Source organism: Clupea harengus, chromosome 1 (genome assembly GCF_900700415.2).
Source record: "Clupea harengus chromosome 1, Ch_v2.0.2, whole genome shotgun sequence".
Taxonomy (NCBI): Eukaryota; Metazoa; Chordata; class Actinopteri; order Clupeiformes; family Clupeidae; genus Clupea; species Clupea harengus.
The window spans coordinates 25,358,634-25,374,957 of record NC_045152.1 but is presented as its reverse complement, the minus strand read 5'-3'; the positions used below and the strand labels follow the sequence as shown (position 1 = coordinate 25,374,957).

At 39.6% G+C, this 16,324-nt stretch overlaps 1 protein-coding gene and 1 long non-coding RNA gene across 2 annotated transcripts; both read right to left on the bottom strand.

Annotated features, from left to right (window-relative positions):
* Window positions 1-3,866: 3,866 nt before the first annotated feature.
* gper1 (G protein-coupled estrogen receptor 1) lies at window positions 3,867-8,238 on the bottom strand. The gene is made up of 2 exons (XM_031581399.2): window positions 8,006-8,238; window positions 3,867-7,024 (listed from the first exon to the last, which is right to left on the bottom strand). Exon 2 carries the CDS (start codon window positions 6,589-6,591, stop codon window positions 5,527-5,529), a length of 1,065 nt encoding a protein of 354 aa, XP_031437259.1. The 5' UTR covers window positions 6,592-7,024; window positions 8,006-8,238; the 3' UTR covers window positions 3,867-5,526.
* Window positions 8,239-10,365: 2,127 nt separating this feature from the next.
* Window positions 10,366-12,160, bottom strand: LOC116221816. Its single transcript, XR_004164290.1, has 3 exons — window positions 12,034-12,160; window positions 11,658-11,942; window positions 10,366-11,559 (listed from the first exon to the last, which is right to left on the bottom strand). It is a non-coding gene; the product is annotated as an uncharacterized LOC116221816 (long non-coding RNA).
* Window positions 12,161-16,324: the final 4,164 nt, after the last annotated feature.

Genomic DNA, 16,324 nt, shown 5'->3' with positions numbered 1-16,324 from the left:
TGCACTGCTCGAGGGACGAACAGGAGTGTGGCCCGGCCTAGTCATGGCTCTGGTTTGTATAGATGAGGGACTTGAGAAGAGGCAGGTGGCATGACAGGTAGGACCCCATTCAAGAATACGAATGGTTACCCAGTTGATGTGGGGGTTGTGAGGATTGAACCAGGGAAATCCCAGAACTACTGCGAACTCTGGTGAATGGATTAGGTGTAGGGAAATTTCTTTGCGGTTGTCTTGGGACTGCAAACGCACAAGAGATGTTGCCAGGGTCACCTTGCCATCACCCAGTGCGCGACTGTCTAGGGCAGTGACTGAGAGTGGGGTTTTGAGAGTTAGTTTAGGAACCTTCAGTCAGTGGTCTAAGGTTAATGTCCATGAAATTCCCTGCCACCCCAGTCAACAAAAGCCTGGCAAGAGTACTTGAGCACCCCCCAGGAGATGGTGATGGATAGGTAGACTCCAAGGCCAAGAGACTCAGAAGACTAGGTAGCGCCCGTCACAATCAATCATGTCCACCTTAAAAATCTTAAAATGGGAACTCTCTGGACCCTGTCTATTCCAAATGGCAGTCGTCCAGGGGCCAGTCGTCCAGGGCCTTGTCTGTCTGGGTTATTATATAGGCAATCCTGGATCGATCAGAGGGAAAGGCTGTAGTTCAAAGGTGAGGTTGCACTGGGTGAGGAAACCAGATTGCCATCATACCTTTGTGGCGATGGGAGTTGGGGTTCTGCAGTTGAAGGTAGAGAGGCTGGTGGTCTGGTGAGTGTGGAGGCTCAAAAAAAGGAGTGTTGTCCTGGACCTGGGGAGCAAGGCTTGTTTTGGGACGTTTTTGGGAAGCTACAGCCGCTAATCATGACAAGCCAGAATCTCCTGCTGGCTTGTCAGAGCCTGACCGTGATGATCCATGGTGGATCCGAAGCTGCTCAGGGCAGCAATTATTAGTTCACAGCAGCAGATGTATCCGCTGGGTCCGTCATTACTGAGTCTTTCTTGTCAGGCCGGAATCAGTGCAGATACTTCCAGGAATTCTGAACAAGAAAAAGGCAGGAAAAAATGGCTAAGGCAGCTAACAGCAAAAACGAACTAAAAAGGGAAACGATAGACTTACGGGTTAGACCAACAGGATAATTCCAACGCTCTGAATGACTGAAAACTCAAGACCAAAGTCAATGATGAGAATGGCAAAAAGCCAGGTCTAAATACCTTGAGTAATTAGTCACATGATAGACTGATAGTCTGATAGACATGTGACTACAGAAATTGGCGGGGAAACAAACAAAGGTAGGAAGTAAACATACTGATTTATCATTAAGGTATTAAACTTTGACTTGCAAGTTTACAAATTTACGTGTTTAAAATACGTGAATGGGAAGTGCATCATAATCAATCAACAATCAATTTATATCTTAGCAAATATCTAAATACACTTGGAAATGACAATCAGAGCTGGCAAATATTTCCAATAATTGCAGCTCATCTGCAGTTGCGCTTTATATTTTAAATATATTACATTTGATTAAAATAAATGCAGTAATAATAGCATTGGCAATCTGTTTGGAGACACTTGTTCTTGCAGTCTGTCATCCATGTGACCATTTAACACATTTAACTTCCATTGACACAGCTCTCTCACTGTATGGCTCAGGATAGCCTATGTAAAAGTACTACCAGGAATGATGTTTACATCATTAATTCCGGCATTAATTTCAACCTCTGTCCGATTTATTAAAGACGTTTTTGAACTCATCTCTTTTCTGCTTTTATTATGCTGACTTTTGCTGTTCATGTCCAGTCATCATAGAGTCCAAATAATACAGATTATCCAGGCATTATTAAATGCAGGGGTCTGTGTTTATTAAAAAGTTGCATAGAAATCATCCTTCAATTATGTGCCATTTCTCAAAACGTGTGGACGTTTAATTTACAAATAAAAAGAATGTTCGTACAGTACATTCATGCCTTGTAAAAGCAGCTTAATAAATTCCACTAACATACAAAATAACTTGAATACAGGCTTTCACTGAACTATAAAACAATTTACATCACAATCCAATTCAGATCATCGAGTTCATCCACTTACATCTTTTCCAAACTAATTTTCATTTTCCTTATAATCCTGCAGGTCCCTTGTTTGCACAACTTTACATATCTTTTCTCTACTACAGAAACCTTGCTAATACTGCTCACCCTTCTATTAGGTTGTCCACTGACCTGACATTTTTTTGTTGTTGATGAAAGTATATCTTTTCACGCATATTTATTTTGCATGAGACTGAACCAGTGACTGCAACATCTCACCGAGGTTGTGGCCAGCATGAAAACCCCACTACCAGCCTCACAATCTAACAGGTAGGTTATCACCAGGAAGCATTACCCACTCATAAGGTCTAAGCTTAGACACAATTCAAATCGGTATTTCAAATCATTCTATTCATAATAAACAATTTTGAAATAATTTCAATATTAAAATATATGTTGATTTGGAATGGTTCTACAAGACTTACTATAATTTACTTAATATAGCAGCAGACAGGTGTGACAAAATGTAATGCATGCTGTATTTCAATGTGCAAATGTAATTACTGGTCCCATTCATTGTTCAGCTTACCTTACTGCAGAACCCAAGACTATTCATTAAGTCTCCCCTTTTAATTACCATCCAAACATCTGTCACGTCCACAGTGTTGTGATGAGTTTTATTTTAACTTGCCTGAATAGAGCAAACCAGTATGCCTGTTTGTGGGTATGAGCATGCAGGTCAAGATTGTGATACTGTTCAGTTATCAATCAACACCATTTTACTTCATTGTGTTAGCCACGTCAATCTAAGACTGTCTTTTCATTTTTAAGTAAAACAAATAAACCCTCAGTTCAACAGTAAATTAACAGATGACTTTCAGATTTGTACAAACACACTGTGTAATATTCTATACTGTTAAGTAGTAATTCTATTCGAAGAAAAATACAAGACCTTAATGGTTTCCTTTTAAAACATATTAAAACACTAAGGGCCTCCTTTACTAACAGGATTGCGGCCCTTTCAGGCGTAATTTCTGCGGGTAAAGACATAAAACCGTATTTCCAAAGGAGGTGCACCTGAGTAAAAGCGCAGATTAAGCTGCGGTCGCAATGTTAGTAAATGAGGCCCTAAGAATGAGAAATATTGTTTTCCTAATGGCTGGGTTTGATGAAATAAATAAATAATGTAATCTGCTTCCACCACATCCTGAACATCTTCCAAGAATTCCAGCTGCACACGTAACCCAGGCAACCTCACTATGGAGTTCAGCTCAGAGTTTCCAAATATCTTGACATGTAATCTTAACAATTTAGTTAAAGTAACGAGATTCTTTTGTCTTGGAGAATCAAACTAAATCAGAAGAAAGAAATGTAAGTTACCTTTATAGCATTTGATATACATACACAAATGTATGTTCTGCTGGGACCTAAGTGTTATCCTTTCCATTTACACTAAACTTGAAAATTACACCCTATAGCTTGAGTGTTTTTTTTCATTCAGTTTGTGAAACTATATACACATTTTATATAAACAATTGATATTAACATTAAAATACAGTGGGTGGGGTGTTCTTTTTTAAACACTGTGCTTAGAAAATCTTTGCAATCATAACTTTGTAATAAAAAATTGTATAATACAACATTCACCATTTACCTCACTCACCTTTCTCATTTCATCCTAAATAGGCCATGAACTATTCTCTCTAAGCTTATCTCTTCAACTGATTGTAGTAGGCCACATGGTCTATGTGACAGCACAAAACACAAAGAAATATGTTAAGTGAGTCACAATGAAAATGTTAGCGACAAATAGTAGTGTTAGTGTTAGTACAAATGTAATTGACTAGTTGTTAGCATGTGTGAGTGTTTATTGGAGAAATCATCAACAGCATTTCCACCTATGTCCCCTCTTTTCTAAGCAATTATCTAAACAATGGTCAGTGTTCATTTCCCAGGCTGGGCCGTCACAGCTGGAAAAATAGATCTTGGTTACTGCATTTCCCATACACAGCATGGGTCTGCCCTGTACACACAAACATCTACTCCAACCTCACTATCTGGTGTTTCTAAACTTACTACAGAAGCATGTCTTTGGACTACCCTGCATCCAAATCAGTCATAATGTTATTTCTGTGTAGCTTTGTTAGGACATTATATAAAAAAAAAACCATTATGTTTAGAATAATTGACAGCAATAGCATCATTCTTGACCACATTTGCACAAGGTGGATGTATTAGTGTAAAGTAGTGCGAAGTGGTTAGAGTCCTCATCTCTCCATATGTATTTAGAAGTTTTGAACAGCACTGAGAGAACGTGTCCCCACATTAAGTCGCCCTAAGTAGTATGTATTAAACTAATTCAAATGAATACATTTCTATATTAAATTATATTCATTGTTTAAATAAAATGAATTAATTAGTACAATGTACTTTTGGTATGTGCGTATGCCATTACACGATTTCTTCAGGTTAGGTCTGTTGTACATACCATCGACTGTTGTACATGCTGTTGTCGAATTAAAATAGATTAGAATAGAACAAAAACCCTGATTTAATTATTATGTAAGGCCAAAGAATACCTGAGGCCAGTTAAATAAAGTGAATCTGAAAACTGAAAACATACATACATGATTCACAAAAAAGAGATTAACATGATCCATAAAACATGAAAGTTTTACAATTTATACTAAATTAACAGTTCTGTCCATGGTCAGTGAATTCTTTTCAGTGTTACATGATATGGAATGTAGTTTGTAGAAAAAATAATTGAAAGCAAAATTGAAATCACTGATGCATTCATCACAACCAGCGCTTTAAATAATGTGTTTGCATATACTGCTATAGTCTCTGCTTGCCACCTGCCCCCTCAGTTCTCTTTTGGACAATGCAGACTGACATCTGAAGTCAGAATGTGTTTCAATTCTTTATTAATGATGTTGTCTTGTATGGCTAAGTGTCCTTTGTTAAACTCTGAGTGAACTAGCAGTCCAGAAGTATTAATTAACCATGCAAAAATGTTGAAAAAAAAATCTGATTTCAATCAGGTACTAGAGCAGGAAGGCACACAGAACATGCTGTGCTTGGGGTCCAACAAAGCAGAACTGGGAAACACTGAACTATGCATAAATGAAACCAGTGGAAAGGCTTTCTTCTAGATACTAGACTTTTGATATGTTTTATCCACTGTAAAACTGTGTTAGATAAAAATAGGATGGGAAAATCAGCTTTTATATGATACACTTCTGCATAGCCACCTGACAGGCCCAGTAATTGCACCTAATTAATAATTGGAAAAGTAAGATGTGTCAGTTAATTATCAATTTACCACATCAAGCAAATACTGCTCACCTGCACACAAGATCTTCATTCTCTATCTAGGTCAGTTAATGCTGTAGCACTTCCCTGTGTCCATGTTACATTGACCACATCTGGGACTATTGGAGTCTACCTTGGAGAACATGATCATCTTTTTGTACACTGATTATAGATTTTGTCACAGTAAACCTAATGCTACACTTCAGAGACTTGAGCGCTCTTTACAGGGATGTGCAAATCCAGTGTATGATTACATAAACGATAAAGCACAGACCAACTGGCCTTCTTTTTAATGAAGAGCCGCAGCTTGACCCTAAAGGTCTCCCCCAGAAAGCTATAGATAATGGGGTTCAGACAGCTGTTGGAAAAAGCTGCAAGGTTGACAATGTGACCCGTCAATGGGTAGTCATGCCACAGGGTGGTGGCACTGCGTTGTGATGGGTCTGCTGTGCCCTGTAGGAGCTGAATGCTGATGAAAACATTCTCAGGAAGCCAACACAAGAAGAAGACCAGTACAACCACCACAATCATGCGGAGCGCCTTCTGTCTGCGTGGCCACAGCCCCCGGTGCTTTTGTGCTTGCATGAGAATGCGTACTATTAAGGAGTAGCATAAGCCAATGACTGAGAAGGGAACTACAAAACCAATGGTGACTTCCAGCCACTGAATTTCGAAGACATTGGCAAAGCAGAAATGTACCTCACCTGTGTGTTGTGTCTGGACAATTGTAAAGGGTAGTAAAGTGGCCAGGATGGAAGCCATCCAGATGAGGCCACAGCTGAGTTTGGCATACTGCATTGTCCGCAAGGGACTGCTGCTCATGGAGCTGGCCAGGGCTACGTATCGATCAAAGCTCATCCATGTCAAAAAGAAAATGCTACTGTACATATTGACCTGCAAGAAGAGGGACATGAACGTACACAGGATTGCAATGTCATAGTACTTTTCATTAAGATTGAAGACCTCAATGAGTGAGTCAGCTACTAGTATCAGGTCTGCCACAGCCAGGTTGACAAAGTACAGATCTGGAATGGTCATCTTGTCCCTGCTGTTTAGGGTCACCACCAGGATAAGGATGTTACCGATGAAACCGATTGGGAAAAGGAAAATGGTGTAGAGACAGGAGAGGAAAAGGCTGATGATATAAAACTGATATGTGTCTGGGGTCTCCTTTACATTTGTTGAGTTGTAATCATATGAGACATTAAGCCGATCAGTGCCATTCACATTCACATATATCTGAATCATCTGCTCTTCCATATTGGCTTAGTCCTTGAATTAGACACCCTGAATCATTAGTCACATCTTCTGTAGCAGCTACATATTTCATTTGGATCAGCACCAGGTCCTGGGAGAGAGTTCCAGGTGTTCTTTCTTTTGCATTTTGACTGTTGCCAGTTTTCACTTTCAGTGCAATGAGGATAGCTTATTGAACTGAAAAAGAAGACCGAAGGAAGTTGCATCTCAGGGATTTGAAACATCCTTTTTCTTTAGAGGTGTCCATTATTTCTGTCATCCCTGGTATCGGATCCAGGAGTCTGTCTTCATGGGCTGTATTTTTTTTTCCTTTGCGAAGACTGCTCTTTGCACTCTTCACATTTTTCAATTCAAGTGCTTTCTTGTTTGTTCCAGTCCATGTCCATGCTTATGTATTCACACTGAGGTCTGTGACGCTATTGCTGTGACACCTGAGCTGAGAGAAGAGGCAAAGAAATTACTGCACGACCAGAATTTTGTTGTCTGCAATGAATGTTGTGTTGGTTGACTAGCATACAACAGTTAATAGTGCTATCTTTAAAACCATGTCATTGCAATAATACTGATTTTTACATTATATTTCCATTCTTCCTGACTTTTTTTATGCTGAGTAATGCACTGTAGGTAATGGTCATTCATGTGCAAACTATAAACTTAAGCAGATGCAGGGACTAAATGTCTAAACATCCTGAAAACACAATCATGTTTTCCACAATTCTTGTTATTATTAAAGGAACAAAGAATCCAAACTTTGAAATGCATGAATTCACACAGCAATAAAACACAGTGAGTGTAAAAGAGGATCAAATAACATATTGTTTCTAAAGTCTATGAATACATCAAATGACACAGAAGCAGCAGATCATTCATTGGGACGTTTGTTTCAAGACACATAAAAGTAAGAAAAACGTAAAGTATAAAATCATAGCATCAAACAGACAAGCATAAGTTTATGTACCTAATTTACTCACAAATCACAGGCTTCACAAACAGATTCTATAATCAACCATGAATATGAAAATTCTTTTCAATGAATTACTTGACTGTAAAACTATATGGAATGGATTACAGCTGTCAACATGTTGTGGAGGGTCTATACAAACCAAATAAACAAAGAAGTATTTCTTATCATTTTAGCTGTTTAAGACACATCAATTTCAGTGCGTGTGACAGGATGCCATGACTGGGCAGATATAAAATAGAAAGTAAAATCAACAGATTATGCAACAGAACTCTTAATTGAAATATTGCATCTTTACACTCCTATCATGCTCCTATCATGCTCCTTTATACTCCGATCATGCTCATAACATCATACTGAATCTATGACACCAAATCACACTCATGCACACTGATGACATCCCTCTTGTTTCTCCAGCGAGACACAGAAGGGAAAAGGAGAAAGTAAACAACTTACTGTGGCGAGAGAAGCGTGTTATGTGATGTTTTGCGATTCATGCATGCAGTTTCAGTGTTTTTATTCTCATTTTCAGACATATCTTGGCTCACTGCATCATCTAGTGTTAAGTCCTACCCGAGACCACACTGCCACAACTACATCCACACTGAAATAAAGGAGGTGCCATTACGCTCCCCACGTCCCTCCTCCTTCCCTGATAATGCTGTTCTTAGACTAGATTGTTAACCTTATTTACCTTTGTCAGGTAAAGTGTTTAAATAATAAAGAGTAGATTGTTTCCCTAATGTCAATTTTGTAACTAAATATCTGTTTTATCTTGATAATAATTATTGTGTGTAATACACAGCACACCACACTCACACACACACACACACACACACACACACACACACAGTTTTATTACATTGACACATCGTATTTGTATACTGGGTTACTTATATAATTGTATTTCTCTGCTCACGATGTAGAAATGCCCAAAAAATCCAGTTACTACATCCAGTATACTAATGCACTTTGCTTTGTAAGCGACTTAAGAAAATAATAAAAGGTTTGCTTAAATATATACCCTTTGTAGATGTGTGTGTGGGCTGGGGGTGCAGGGAGTGGAGGGGTGATGGGTTAGGGGGCCCCCCAGAGTCCCTAGAAACGCCCCTGTGTCCCTCTCCCTCTCCCTTTCCCTCTCCCTCTCCCTTCCCCTCCCGACGCCGACAAGTTAGTAAAGCTGACCTTAGCTTGTGAATGAGTTATGACATGATGTTTGCTCATAGGGAATAAGAATAGATAGAAACACTCTGGATGTCTGACCAGCTTCATTGCTGTAAATAATGATCAAAACCGATAAACTCTATGAGGGCCGACACACCTTTGTGCTTGACACCAGAAATACGAAAAGGTAAAAAAACACTATGGATGTTTAACACATCCTAACAACTCTTTATTTATTTATAGCTGGTATCATAACTACAATTCAAAAGCATGTGAGATGATCAAAAGCATTTTCATTTTTAAATGGCAACACTGTTTTGGATGTTCTCTGGGTCTAGATAGGTGTATGGCAAAGGAAGACCAACATTCCTGGCTTTGATGTCGTAGCTGAGGACCTCAAGCTCACTTCTGAAATCATCAGTCAATTCCAGTGAACTCAAAACAGTTTCTGCATCTATGCAGATACCCAGCATCCCATGACTGTAACTATTTCATTAATGCTAACAATTCCTTAAGATACCAGTTCTCCAACCTGAATTTTGTCTTTCAAGAAAAGCCTTTTCAGAAAATGTCTTTGATCCTTCTCTCTTTTGGGAAGGCTTTCCACAATATTTGGGTGGGTCAGGGCTTTGTTCCAGTGAAGTTCTTCTTCACCAATCATCCACTAATTAGAATGGGTGCCCACAGACCTCTGACCATAATATGTTCTGGCGCTAAACAAACAGTGTGTAACCATATACTATGATCCGAGTCCATGCAGTGACTGGACTGGTGATAAAATGACTTTATACTCATGGATGATGTTCCACAGTTTTATGGAACTTTTATGGAATTACCTGGCAATGTAACTGTAAATGTATCCTGTAGTTTTACATTCACCCCAAACAACGTGTCTTACCTTTGATGAATGGACACTAGCGTGAATAAATGTAGCAAGGCGCTGGTGACTTGTCCCGTCTCCACAGAAATTTGCCTGAACTAAAAGTTTTTCAAAGACCGCGCGTCTTTAAAAAAAAAACTCGCGACAGCGCCAAAAGGTTGTAGAGGCCAAAATAATATTAAATCCGTAGTGGTTTAGCACGACCATAGAGAATGAATGGGAAACGGTTTAGGGCTGTTCAATTATCGTCTGCCGAGCGCCACGCCGCGGCCAGTCGCGTAGAGCTGTAACGGATAACCAGCCAATAGAATAGAAGCTTTTTTCTGGATCCGTGCATTTAATTATTTATTTTAGATTCCCCAAAAGACAGGGTACGTATCCCCATTGAGGTGTTATCAAATGTGAGATATATGAGTAGAACGCATTGAAAATACTTGGGGATTAAAAATGACTTTTACAATTACAACTTTCTATGTAAAATTCGTTTTTTTTGTAGTTTCTATCAAATGTATAGGATGTAAATGCTACTACTTTGAACATTGTAAAATACTACTCCATCAGATTGTCAGTATCTTTGTAGAAATGTAATGTTTTTTAGTTCTTCCCTTGTTTGTCAAAGTGTGTTGAATTATCATTAATATCCTCTGTACTGCTCAAATTAACTGAACCAACAGACTTGGATTCATTCTTATGACACATAACATATTGTTGTAGATGGTTAAGTTGAGAAAAAGCTATATTGTTTTCATTTTAGCAAGACAAAAAGGCAGTGTTCCATTTTTATTTATGATCATAGTTTTATTGACAACATGTGAAATAGTTTAAACATACCTCAGTATTTACACAAATGGAATAGCATGGACTGTAATTAAAGATAAATGTTTTAGAAATAATATGAATCATTTAAGGCGAACAATTAAATATAACTGCTTACAATGACAAAGGAAAATGACAAACAAACACCTACTAACAATGACAAACTTTCCTTTAAAAAGAAGGAAACTTGATCAAAAGGGGTTATCTGCCAGGCTGGCCTGATGCATTGAGGTCAGTTTTACATACAGTCTTAATCACACAGATAAAAGAAAGTCACATTTATAACAGACAAAATATATGTATCAAATTATATGTATCAAATAGGACCGCACGTTTTATAGTAGTGGATTGTTATCTTAAAGATAAGCATTTCAGAAATGATATGGAACATTTAAGGCCAGCATTCAAATATAACTTTTCACAATGATTAAATGAAAATGGCAAGCATAGACATATATCCATGTGCTCCAAATGACTGTAAACAAGAGAGTACTATGTGCGTGTGTACAACAAATGTGAATGTGCACTCTCGCCATGGCGAGGACCTCAGCAGCAGGGGCAGAGCATGTGAGATTTCTGGAACACAATAAAGTAACAATAGCTCCTTCATCAGTCTCATATAGAGACTTGGGCTGTCCACAGGCAAGACCATTGTCTGTCTTCTCTTCTGTTCTGTTCTGGCAGTTGCTGCTGCATCTCAAAGATGCCTTCCACAATTTTCTCAATGGAGTCTTGCGTCAGAGGTGTTGACAGGGCAGGTGCAGGTGGATTGACAATAGCCGGCCCCGGCCCCATAGTGACCACAGGAACAGTTGCCATCTCCCTCCCCTCTGTTAAAGAGTGCCACAGCTGCTGAGTCTCCAGAAGTTTTTCCTGGCTTGTGTTTGAAGATGAACAAGGTGTTAAGGAGTTTTGCCAGGTGCTTCACATAGCGGAATGTGTGCAACCTGGTTAAGGGGTGCAGCAAGCGGTTGGTATCTTTGGCAGACCGATGGACCATGTGCAGCATGCCGTCAATAGCATCTTTCATGGGTGGCGTCCACCGTGTGTTGTCCAACACAAAAAACCTGTCCACCTGTCTTGGGTGTGGGTCCAGCGTGGGCACTCCTCGGCGAGGACCTCAGCGGCAGGGGCAGGGCATGTGAGAGTTCTGGAACACAAAAAAGCAATAATAGTTCCTGAGTTAATCATGTTGTAACATTACGATATAATGCAAAAATGTACGTCCAAAACTTTATGTTAACTTACCCGTTGCTGCTGGAGATTTCTGGTGGTTGTCTGTCGGCATCTCCTGCTTTAGCATTGCACCTGCAGAGAGCGGCTGGCCAACGGATTCTTGGAGGCAGACTTCAACTCAGCTATTACAGCGGGATCAAACACAGCAGGGAGGATGACACCTGGCTGCTTAAGGTCCACCATCCGTTGGTAGTTCCACTGTGCCACCCCGGTCATGCCCTGGGCCTGGAACAATTCAGTGGCCATCCGCTCTCTGCTGGTGCACTGCTAAACTCTTCACACCTGGTTAGGCTGGAGCTATGGGGAAGTAAGTAAACCAGTTACTATTGTTATGTCACTGAAATGAACACAACATTTGATTACATAAACAGGATAACAGTATTTTTACCATCAACTGATGATGCCTGCAGTTGAGCAGTTGTATCATAGGAGTAGACTTGTTCTGCAGAACAAGGGTCGTCCTTAATCAGTCTGGCTTCTTCAGACGGCTCCTGGAGGAGAAATCTGAGTTTCCCTGGGAAGAACCCCTCTCTGTGCAACTTGACCTACCATAAAGTAAAAAATATATGTTTTAGGTTTATTTTAAGATGATGCTTCAAGAAGATACTCGTGAAACAAATAGCGATATTCTAGGTATTTCTCACATCACATTAAATAACCTGACTCGAAGATAATTGGCCTGTTGGAAAGCTAACTGCTGTACATCTTCTCTGATCTCTGAACTTCAGTCAAACAGTTCAGTTCTCACACCTGTGAGCCTGGGCAGAAGAAGTGCAGTGCGTGTTTGTGTGTGTGTGTGTGTGTGTGACCATCTACTCAGAAGCATATCTCGGCCTTTAAGGTCGACCATAAATTAGGCTTTAGGGCTTTAGGCTTAAGTGGGTGTGAGAGAGATTACTAGAACTGCATACCTCTCAAAAGCGGTGAAACAAGTCTAACAGTCCTGTGACAATGGCCGTCCTCTTTAGAACAAATGACTGAGCTTTCCTCTACCAAGGCCGTTTATTGGTCGTATGCCGTATTTGTTGGAAATGATTGCGTTCTCCTCTTAAATAAAAAACTTTCAATTTCGACGGGCTTGAAGAATTAGGGCCGAAATATACTTCTAGAACAACGTTTCTCCGTGTCTCCGTAATCTGCACTCCATTAATTGCGCTTTACGGTGGGTGTCCACGGCACGCGTTATCGTGCTGCTCTCATTGGGATAGAATTGAAGCGATTTGCTGCATACTGAGGAAAAAATCGTCTTTGCTGCCTGCAGAAAGTTGGGCATTTTTTAACTTTATGCAAATGAGAGCGATTTGCTGCATGCTGAGAGCCAATCAGTTCGGCGTGTGTGTGATTTGGAGGCCAACGTAGCTCAAAGGGGCGGGAGTAATCAAAAACATCGAAACAAGATGGCGGTCTCGGGACTGTTAGTGGGAAATATTTTATGTGAATAAAGGTTATCTACACGGCTTTTTATATGTCTAATCGACTCGGTTTGTTGTTTATATGCTACACGAATGCTGTGAGGTCAAACAGAATATTGTAGGTATTGAACTGAAGCTCTCGACTATTACTGTTAGCTTGCCGCTAACACTTTAACTGAAAACCCATTGGAAACACATAGTCGCTAGCTAGCTAGCTGCTAAATAAGTTACATATAACGTTTTCGTGATTTAACTGGCTGATTTATATGAATTAGATAGAATAAATTAACAAATTATGAATCAAATGAATCAGCCCATGACTGACTGCCACAACATCTATCATTATTTTTTGGGGAGTTCACAAGCTAATGTGCTACATTAGCGCAGCACTGCACCTGAACTTGCTACTTGAACTTTGCTACAGCCAGTGATTTTTCTGTCCACGCCCCCCAGGCGACTTTACGCATGCGATTTAACGCATGTAATTTGTGCCATGGACACCTGTCGGCAGGGATAACGTATTTCCTAAAGGATCTGTATTGAAACCGGACGTCGTCACTTTACTCCGGTCTCTGGTTAGATAAAACTTGTCACATGTCCTGAACAGAAATGGACAAGGACCTTTGATGTATTCTTTAGGAACCATGTCGATGCCTGACTTTTAATGTTGTGTCACGTTAACATTAATAGCGATTGAATTACACTTGTAATCGCTAGCGGTAAATAAACGTTAATAACTTGAATGACTGATTAAGGATATATGTTACACATCACAAACACACGTAATCGATGGGTTTTGGGGTGAATAAGGTAATTGGTTAGCTTAAATTACAGTATCTTAGGCGAGCTAATTGACCTAGCTAGCTATTCAGTGTTTGGGCTGGTTAGCTCAAGCAGTATCTTACGCGAGCTAATTTACCTAGCTAGCTAGCTAGCAATTGAATTACACTTGTGTCGGTACAATCGCTAGCGGTAAATAAACGTAAATAACTTGAATGACTGATAAAGGATATATGTTACACATCAAATTAGGACATATTCAATAAGTGTGGAGCTCATGTGCATATTCAAATTAATTTCAAAAGAAACTTGTAATACAAAAAAAGTTACTTTTCATGTATACTTTTACTATGTAAAGTTTTATTGTGGTAGGAGTAAAGGAAAACATTAAGCCTATTTGGGTGTATTTTGGGAATATTCGATTAGTGTATAGCTCATTTGCATATTCAAATTAATTTTCAAAGAAACTTGTAATACAAAAAATGTAACTTTTCATGGGTATTTTCATTGTGTAAAGTTTAATTTTGATTGGAGAAAAGGAAATAAATTACATTTTTGGGGTGTATTGTTGCCTGGCATTATTAGCACACATCTCAAATTGATGAGAATTAAACATATTTCCTCAACTAGGATTTCTTAGAACTTTTAGTATGTTGTTCTAGACACCTCATAGAAATGATCTATGCTGAAAAAAATTCTTTTACAATTAGTCTGTCGTAAAACGCTATTTTGCCTGGACTATTAAATATTGATCTACCTACACTTGTAAACGAATGTATATATCGGGGTATAATAAATCATACGTACGAAGGATTTGTTCATAAAATAGCTTGGCAATCTAATATGAAAAACGTATATGCGCAAAGGTTGCGCAGCCATATCTAGCAAAACACATTGACGTTGTAGTGTCGTGTCAGCGCTGGAGGAAGTAAGAACTGTGCCGTGTTGCAGGAAGACCATCGAAAAGAGGGGCGATGGAGTAAAACATTTTCAACACAGCGACAGCCATTATTTTGTCATAACACTGAAACGACACTTGGCGACAATTCGCTTGAGTAAGTATGTTATTATTTTGTAAGTGTGTCATCATGACAAACCTGAAGTAGCATTTGAGTGTTGCTTCCTGAGGGGTCGCCTTCTTATCTACTACTCCTATGAATGACATTGATTTGTACAGCATTGCTTTGCCATTAGTATTTATTTTCTCTTTATTGTATGTATGCTAAGATCCTGCACATTTGAGACATCTATGAATTCTATCGTGTTTTGTGACCATTGGATTGTAGCAAATCAACACCAATGTGCAGTGATCTCTAAGGTAAACACACTCATTGGACCTAGTTAAGTTAGCTTGCTAACTTAGTCTTTCGCAGCACTGAGCCATGGCTCTTTGAGGGAAAAAAACTTGAAGTTAACTTTTTGGATAATTACTAGCACATGAAGACGGCCTTTTGGAACCTCTGTAAAAGTCATGCTGGCAGATGGTTGTGCTTCATAAATCTGTCTCTCGAAACTCACCCATTACTTACCCATTGCTGCAGGTCACAGCTTATCCTGTCATTTATGACTGATGTGTGGCCCCAGGGTAATGTATGTGATCGTCATCTTTAGATGGCCAAACAAATTTACAGGACCGACTCGCTTTGCAGGTCTCCCATCGCTGCCAGTAGGTTGTGCTTCCCATCGCTGATGAGCCTTGAGACTTCAGGGCAGTTTTTCCCAAAGGAACCGTGAGCAGACACATCCAAGTGAACCTGTACCATGTTAGAACACACACACACGCTCACACACACACACGCCCACAATTGGATGATAAGTTTCTTAGTATTGTTCTCCTGTCAGGAAACTGTGTATAAAGTGTGTGTGTGTGTGTGTGTGTGTGTGTGTGTGTGTGTGTGTGTGTGTGTGTGTGTGTGTGTGTGTGTGTGTGTGTGTGTGTGTGTGTGTGTGTGTGTGTGTGTGTGTGTCCAGTCAGTCTGGTTTAGAATGTTACATGAGTGGGGTGGTTCCTTTTGTTGCTTGCTGATATGGCCCTTTGGACTTGAAGTTAGGTAATCAGTTTGAATCCTCGTGTTGAAATTTACGCTGTTATTCAGTGTAGTCTGTGCGGTGAGAAAGAACAAAGTCTGTGTCCACAAGTGTGTGATCGAGTTTGCGGACGTATGTGTTTCCGGACAACAGTATCTTAAACCCTTACAGTGAAATGCCACTCAGTCGACGAGCAGTGAAGAAGAAAGTCAAGGGTAAAAATTGTATTATGTGTATACGTATGTCTAATATATCAGGTGTGGTTCCAGTGAGATGTGCGGCACAGAATATCACAGTGATCTGCTAGTCACCATTACTCAGCTGTTTCTGGTTATCAGAGCTGGCTTCTTCAGGTAGTCTAGATTGATGGCATTCCATGGCTTTGCGAAGCATTACAACCCCCTTTTTTCATGGTAAGGTACTTAACTGGTGTTAACTGTGTGTGTGTGTGTGTGTGTG